Here is an 8,619-nt window from a genome sequence, read left to right on the forward strand (position 1 = left end):
GTGCACGGGAACGCTTTATTTTCACAGAACAACTATGCCCTCTGGTGGCAATAATGTGCACCCTTGTTTAATTTAGCATTCTTTGTGATTGCGGGATGCATTCATGTTTCTTTTTTTTTTGCATCCACATTAAAAGCACACATTTTGAGGCCTCTCTGTTAATAATCTAAAATGAGTGCTGCAACGAATGCATGACTGAAATCAATCCATTTTGTTGTAACATCCAAAACGATTGTCAACGATTTGAGGTTTGTACAGTGGAGATGCATTTCGAGAATAAACGTGACTTTCAGTGTACTGGGGGAGGTCGATGTCGCTTTAGTCTCACAATCAATACATCGACCAGACGGCCCGTAAAAAAGTGTCTACGTTTTTGTGTGCAAGTACAGACACAAAGAACCAGTGATGTTAGTTTCAAAGAGAAGAGCAATTACAGCCCTATACCATAAACTCATTTAGACCAGACGTCTAGCTCTTCTATAGCTTTATTGGACCCAGTTTCTTCCTGCTCTAAAGCAATTCTTGGTACAGGTTTGACGAAAAAAACTTGTGGTTCCTTGCAACACCTTTTCCTAGTCATAAACTTTTTTTTTCTTTTTTTTGTGCAATATTTCCCTAACAATGAATCTCTATTTTGTGTTCAGCATGAAAGAAAATGAATCTTAGCACCGTATAATCTCATATCGCTGATATGCAAAATATCAGACAAGTGTGTATCAAACTTGCAAATTATTATATAAAATTGGTCTTAAAAAGGAAACATCTTTTCACAGTAAGTGCACGAGTTGCGTATTCAACAAAGCTTGTCTACACCCAAATTCACTATACAGCACTGAAGGCAAAATAAGAGTCATAAAATAGAACAAAAAGGATTTTACTCATATAATTTAGACCTTTTTGACGAATCTAAAACACCAACAAAAGCTTCAACGGGAAATACACAAGTTTAGTCAGGAGAAATTCGAAATAAGAGATTGAACACATGATGTCCAATTTCAAAAGAAAGAAATTAAAGGCACAGTAAATGATTACACGCGGCTGCATGAGGGTGAAATGTAGGTTTTGCATGCATTATGGACACAGATTTAAAGATCAGCAGATCACGGACCATATCCCAATTTCCTAGACATAATAGGACTGACACTGAATTTTACTGTGCAAGATACAAATCTAAATTCTCGGATCATGAAAGAACCACTGGAAAATAGATTGTAGGGCGTTTTAAGCTAACTATTTTAGAAATTGTTGTGAAATACCCATTCATTTCAAGTCACTCAAATATTTTTGTCTCAGAATATATATCTAATTAAATAAAAGATATGCCAATTCAATCTTGAGTAACTAAAAAAACAACAAACAAACAAAAGTTATATCCTAATGCAAGCATATTTAAAGGGACGCGCATTAGCTGCTGAGCTGAAGCACGCTTTTCACTATGGATCTTTAATGCTCCTCTCTCGGTTCATCTTCTTCATTTTCATCCTTCTGTTCTGAAACCAGATTTTAACCTGCCGCTCTGTTAAACTCAGGATCCGTGCGACTTCGTAGCGCCGATCCCTCGTTAAATACATGTTATAAAGGAACTCCTTTTCCAATTCCAGTGTCTGATATTTTGTGTACGGACAACGTTTCTTTCTTGTTGACCTCGCATGGATCCAGTTTGCAGCAGGGTTGCCTGAAAAGAAAGAAATAGGCTAAAGAAAGCATACTAATAATAATAATAATTACAATACGAAAAGAAAAGCATGCACATAAGATGAACTTCCACAGAAGAGGTCATTCTCATATCAGGAACCGAGCTTAATATTTAACCATTAAAATATTGTGTAATTGGTGTTAAACATTAGCGTGAATGCAATTATTTCTAAAGTTTTTTTTTAATGGCCACCATACCGATGAAGGCCAGTGGTAAGAGCCCGGACACTTTTATAGGTTTGTAAAACCTCCAGTTTAGGACAGTTCGACAGTTGTAAATCACAGGGCAATTCATTTTACTTACTTGGGTCAAGTTGTTGTTGTTGCTGTTTTTCGTCTTTAGCTTCACCGTGGCTCGAAATATCATTTGCAACTCTTTTTTCAGTAGTTTTCTCCACGGATACAGCGCTGCAGCTAAACTCGGGAACCACCGGCGTCTCTGTTTCAAAGGCAGCGCTTTCAGTCCTTTTTGAGGAGGGTAAACTTTCAGTCTTTGTACCGCTGTGCCGACTGCTGGAGTGGAACCCCGATAAGGAGATATGGTTTGAGACTGGCTCTATCCAGGAGCGGACGTATCTGCTGTCAGAAAGATGGGTCTGGTGAACGTATGGATGGTAAATTCCGGACACAGCAGATGGTTGATGAACCGAGGACCAGGACGCAGGGAACACGGCTGACTTGGGAGCGAAGCTGCACGAAGAGAAGTCCGCGTTTTCCCCCACACCTGACGGCCTCGCTCCCGCGGGCGCGGTGTGTGAACCCTGGACATAACGCGCTGCGTACACATCCTCCGTCTCGTGCCCCATAATAGAGTCCACATAATAGCTGCTGAGGGCTGAACTAGTCGACATTTTTGGATCCCTTCGAACTCATATAAAACGTTACTCTGTTTCCGAAGCCTTGCCTCTGAACAATCATAGTATTTTTGCTGCCTTCATCTCCAGTGATTGGTTGCATGAATCACGTGATCATATTTACTAATACAGAGAGTAAATCAGTCCGCTGATAACGGTATGTTTGATTTTGTATTCTTAAAAAACAAGACATTTCAAATAGCAGATAATCTGCATTCATCATACTTTTAAAATAAGTCTGTATCTCTTTTTTAACAAGGTCAGATTAAATCCCCCATTTATTTGCACTCACCAACACCTAAACAAACGATTCCAGCAGTGTAAAATCTTGCAAAAATTCGTCATAAGGTATGTCATACTCTAGCCTTGTAAAGTATTTTATAGAGTACCGAGTTGCAAGTCCTCGTAAAATAAATGTAATAACATGCTGTAAAACAACGAACCACCACAGCCTCGCAGATTCTCATATTTTATAAACGATCCTCGCTGCTTTAGTGTTAAGATGCTTGCAAGTTTGATGCTGACTGGCAAGGTGTTGTAAGATTGACACAGGAAGTAACATTTGTATATTTTTGGTGCTTATTCAAAAGAGAGTCATAGTATTTTATGTGTATCAATAAAATTTTTATGAGGTGCATTTGATTATGTATTAATGTCCCCTTAATAAAACAGACTCTTGGCATTTCAAAGTGTCTTGACCTATGTGTTTATCATTAAATAAAATAATAATAATAATAATAATAATAATAATAATATAGCAATATTCGGATCTTTTTAGTAGGCCTACGTCGAGAATTGAATATGGTGGTAATGAAAAGCGGATGTTACTGTGTCACAAATATAATCAAGATAATATAAGTTTATATACTATATAGAATAGATAATTTGTGTAAAAAGAGATTAAGTCAAGGGAAATATAAAATAGGCTATTTCTTCTCAATTTGAGAAAATAATTTGTGTGAGGAAAACAACGCTATTTGTCGACAAGTTGTCACTGAGAGCTCAGCCGTTACAATTTTGGTCAAAATTATAATCTGTGTTCCCATCTGTGGCCACACACTTGAACACATCTGAGTATGTGCCTACAGGGGTATATGGCATTGTGTTTATGTGTGTGCCCAAGTGGTCGATGCTAGAAATATATATATATTTAAACTCGTGGAAGGAGCGGTTTTAAAAGACGAAAATAAGAACATCTGACCACTTTTAAAGTTCTTTATGAATGTATGGGATGGTATAATAATGACGGACCATATTAATTTCACATATAGCCTATACCAAACCTCTAGGCTTCTGGTGTACTCTGCATGATTTGACTTTTCTGCATGATGAAATTTTTTGATCATATTTTCAAATTTAGAATATTGACGTTGAAGTCTTTTTTTTTCAGAACATACCAGACCATTTTTGGTAATCGGAGCATACCACCTAAATTATTTTTGTTTTCTAATAGCAATGTAGCCTACTAAAGCGCGAATAATTAACATAACTGGCTGTAAGATAATCAAGAGTAATAGTGTACTTAAAAATCAGAAAGTAAAAAATATATGGCCATGCACAGAAAAGTATGAAAATGTCCGTTTCATTTTTCAAATAAAAGTAAATTGAAATTACCTTGTATTTGCAGATTTTTCTTTGAAGAATTTTTTTTATAATAATCTTTGTAATTTATCTTTGCGGTGTGTGTGTGTGTGTGTGTGTGTGTGTGTGTGTGTGTGTGTGTGTGTGTGTGTGTGTGTGTGTGTGTGTGTGTGTGTGTGTGTGTGTGTGTGTGTGTGTTTGTAAGGGATAGGGATGAGACATGGTCTTGATTAAGATGTGGTTTAGAAACGCTACACCAAATACTACACCAAAACACTATTATGACATTATCAATTTATTAGTCCACTGACCACATGCCACAAACATGCACTGATACAGACATATTTAAACATCTATTATACAGAAATCTTTCAACGTAATTATTTCAGATAAATGTACGTTTTCATTGGAGAAAGAACGAGAGATCTTCACTTTCGAATGTGCTTTCATGTCCAAAGTCATGACTTTTTAGCGCCATATTTTTGCTCCGTTCCCGCTAAAATGAAACCGCTTGCAACAGCCTGTATCTTTATAAATTAAGACCTTACACCACGTTTATACCCTGTGAAACAGTGGGATTACACAAGGCTTTACATTTCAAATGCAATCATGGATGTAGCAACAAATGACAAGGATTTAGCAACGATCACAACATTGGAAGGTGAAAGTAGCCAAAACAATGCACACTGCCCTCGTGTCATCATTATACAGGAGAACATGGACTGACCGAAATGAGGGGGTTAAGTTTCTGATCTGCACTTGTTTGTCTGCTCACGAAAAGGTGAGGTTGGACGTAAGTTCACGGATACGATTTTCTCTACTCATCTTCTTGAGTTTCATCCTGCGGTTTTGGAACCAGATTTTCACTTGTCTGTCAGTCAGGTTGACGCTTTTGCTTATCTCTAGACGGCGCTCCCGAGTCAGGTACATGTTGAATAAAAATTCTTTTTCTAATTCCAAGGTTTGGTGTTTTGTGTATGGACATCTTTTTTTCCTTCCACTCTTCGCGGTCAACCAGTTGCTCGTCGGTGTGTCGTTTTTGGATTCTGCAAAACAAAAAGACAGCATCAACCAAATACACAGGGAAAATAAAGGTTCTTAATTGGTATTATTGTTCCATGAATAATTAATGGAACCTTTTCCATCCCACGAAAGGTGATCCTTATTGTGGACCAAGTTTCTATAGATTATTAAAATGTTCTGAACACTAAGAGAGAAAAAAATGTTTCATTTAAGAACTGATCACTGAATAATACCAAAAAAAAGCTATTTTATGGCATCGCTGTGAAAACCCCCTTCTGGAACCTTTACATTTTTTTAAGAGTGTGTAACATGCTTTCTTTCTACATGACAAAATTGTCATAAATGCAGATCATTAGAAGTAACGTAGTGAGTCAAAATATCTATAACTGTCCATGTGGCCCCGTTTGGTCGTTCAGCATACAATGACTCCCGAAGTTTACCAGTATTCAAGTGTTGACTATATGTCTACAACGTGATTTTATTGAATGAATTTTAATGTTTTGTTTCTATTGTTTGCATTTGGTTATCAACACAGGACCGTGACTTATTTATTTTTGTTGGCTATTACCTCATGTTATAACCAACGCACTTGCAGTTTTCACATTTAACTAAGCCAATATACTGCACCAGAAATATGATTTGACTATTGAGCTGTACTCAGTCAGAAGGTATCAAATGAATAGCAATGAATGATTTTATACATCATTCTCGTGCTGAATGGATGAAGTCGCAAATCCATTTCACCAAAGCTGTTCTTATATCGACCAAAGAAGAATGTCAAGTCACTTGCAACAAAAGGTATTTGATGTTAACGCGCCCTCGCAGCGCCGTTTCCTGTTAGGGCTTTTACTGCAACCTGAGAAAGAGTCCCATTAAACATTACGACTTTCGGGTTGTTTGTGTTTTATATTGGGTTTTATGATGCTAGAGCGTTCGCGTTACACCAAGACGCGATTAATCCGTTTATTGTACCCACCTTTGCCTTCTCTGTGTGGCAATTCAGGGCTGGAGACAGACGCCTCAGTTGAGCAATGCTTCTCCTCCAGCGTGCTGACTTTGGGCTCAGGACTCTGTGCCGGGGAAGAGCTCCTTGTGTCCCGGTCGAGCGGAAGCTTCTTTTCCACCTCGACAAAGGGCGTTGACTGCGCCTTTGGAGTCACCCTGTTCAGCTGCATTAACGTGGTGTTTGGGCTCATCGTCTCGTTGTCATAGTCCGGGTGTTTCGCCGTCGCATACGTTTGACTGAGTCTAAAATATCCAGGGACCGGGATCTCGGGACTCTCAACGGAACATGACTCGGGGATCAGGTTGGAGTACGCGGGTATCTCAGTCGAACCGACCTTTGCTCTCTTGTCGGAGTACATACAACAGTTAGTCTCTTCTTTTATGCTTTGTGAAAATGTGCAGGTGGACATCTGGTTGAGCGGTTGCTCTAATCGGCAGGACCTGCTTGGATCTGCCCAGTTATCTGTTTGAGGTATGTACGAGTGGACGTTCATGCCCATGTTTTGGTGGTTTACTTCCCCCCGTTTGCCAAGAGACGGCAGGAGTCCACAGGTTTGCATTCCATAGGTTCCCATTTCTGCAGTGGCTGGCATGTACATGTTACTGCTGGAATAAAAATCTGTCCTGCACGCGCCAATCAAGGAATCTACCAAAAACGTGTTTGCAGCAGGAGAGCTGTTGGGAAAGGACATTTTGGAGAGTTTCTTTTTTAAGAAGCAGAGAAGTGTCCTCTGTAAGCTGACATATCTAGCAAAACAATCCCTGTATAACCCAGCGAGTCTCTCTGCAACCACATGACACTCTCACCAATGAAATTTGAAAATGGCCTTGAGACGCAGGCTCTTCCCCGTCACGTGGGCGCACTGACACATGATTTGAAGTTTCAGACGTGGTCAACAGCGACACCTAGAACAAGGACTTGAAATTGGTTTCAAGACTGCCGAAATAACGCTGCTAAATCCATTTTCAAGATAACATAAAAAATTGAGACTTGAACTCATATTTAGGCCTGCTGTTAAACAACAAGCAAGAACGAGGAAAACAAATGATAGCATTTAGCACTGTCTATTTGCTATACCTTTGAAATCCAACTCAAGGTCAAGATAGGAAATGCCTGAAGATACTGCAGAAGGAATTTCTCGTAGTTCACAATGCAGAACAAAATGAGCCGGCCGACGCGGGCCTAAACACAGAAATGTGATTAATCCTTTCTATGTTTGTTTTGATCATGTTTTTTGTTTTAATAGACACAAACGATTTTGCATGTTCTCCAGGTATTTTTGTCGGACGCCAATGAAATTCAAATGTTATTACTATTTAATAATTCATGTTATACCTTGTTTGATGTTTGTTTAATAAAATAAAATAAACCTTGTATGCCCGCTTGTTAAATTATAGCCAGTCAGTGTATTTTATCACGGTAGTCACATTATCATTATAAGGATGTGAGGTAGCCTATTCGTAGCTAAATAAATAGCGTAAGTCAAAGGTTTAAACGCCTTTTCGGTTTTGTGTAATTATTGCAGCTCTTTCATATATGTACAGAGTGTAGTTCTTATCAATTTAGCTATTTATAGCGTTGCAAACGCATTTAAACATTGGCTTTAAAAATACGTGCATATTCACTCAGCAATAACATGTAATAGGCCAATGCATCATTATAAAATTATTGGGGAAATTTATTGTAGACTATAATATTCGCTATAACTAAATATGCAAATGTTTGCAGACGGTAAAGGTTATTATATTATCTCTGTTTCAGAACTCGGTGCATTGAAAATGCGCAAGAATAGTTAAATGTTATTTTTATATGCCGTTGAATTATTGCCAATGTGCTTGTTAAAGGTGTATAATCTATTGTCACAAACCAATTAAATTGTCGTTATCTACATAAACCACTGCAATATCAAATTAGCTATAAACAGTCATGAACTTGTTTATAGAAATCCTGATTTTAGGTAACACGGTGGCGCACGGTTTCTTTACATAATTTTGATAAAGCATAAAGACAAAAAAGGACGCGCCAAATTGGTGGGTTTCCTATAGCTAGGCTGATATTAATAGTTTTAAAATAGTACACATTTTCAGATCTTCCAGATAAATAACAAATAAAAACTAAAAAAATAAGAATCACTGCAGAGGATTGGCATCTGAAAACAGACATAAACACGAAGCATAAGCAGGCCTACACAATTTTCATTTGAGGAAGTATAGCGTTTATTGTTAAATATGTAAAATTATTAAACTAATATGCTACATGCATAAATAGTTTATTTTATGAAATTATAGGCAACCATATTTACTCTGGATAGCGTATTACATCTTCGACAGAGTGTTTGGTTATTTAATTTGTTGGTTCACCTTTATCTGTAATAAATAGGCCTATATTAAAATACTAAAAATGCGTGCACAGTTTAAAACATTTCCTAAATAAGACTGTTAGCCTACATATTATAATTCA

At 37.7% G+C, this 8,619-nt stretch overlaps 2 protein-coding genes across 2 annotated transcripts; both read right to left on the minus strand.

The window, feature by feature from the left end:
- Nucleotides 1-471: 471 nt before the first annotated feature.
- hoxd9a (homeobox D9a) lies at nucleotides 472-2,637 on the minus strand. The gene is made up of 2 exons (XM_079822596.1): nucleotides 2,000-2,637; nucleotides 472-1,675 (listed from the first exon to the last, which is right to left on the minus strand). The coding sequence occupies exons 1-2, from the start codon at nucleotides 2,544-2,546 to the stop codon at nucleotides 1,434-1,436; spliced, it is 789 nt and encodes a 262-aa protein (XP_079678722.1). The 5' UTR covers nucleotides 2,547-2,637; the 3' UTR covers nucleotides 472-1,433.
- Nucleotides 2,638-4,413: 1,776 nt separating this feature from the next.
- Nucleotides 4,414-7,506, minus strand: hoxd10a (homeobox D10a). The gene is made up of 2 exons (XM_079821797.1): nucleotides 6,130-7,506; nucleotides 4,414-5,176 (listed from the first exon to the last, which is right to left on the minus strand). The coding sequence occupies exons 1-2, from the start codon at nucleotides 6,848-6,850 to the stop codon at nucleotides 4,902-4,904; spliced, it is 996 nt and encodes a 331-aa protein (XP_079677923.1). The 5' UTR covers nucleotides 6,851-7,506; the 3' UTR covers nucleotides 4,414-4,901.
- Nucleotides 7,507-8,619: the final 1,113 nt, after the last annotated feature.

This window comes from Gobio gobio (genome assembly GCF_949357685.1).
Source record: "Gobio gobio genome assembly, chromosome: 7".
Classification (NCBI taxonomy): Eukaryota; Metazoa; Chordata; class Actinopteri; order Cypriniformes; family Gobionidae; genus Gobio; species Gobio gobio.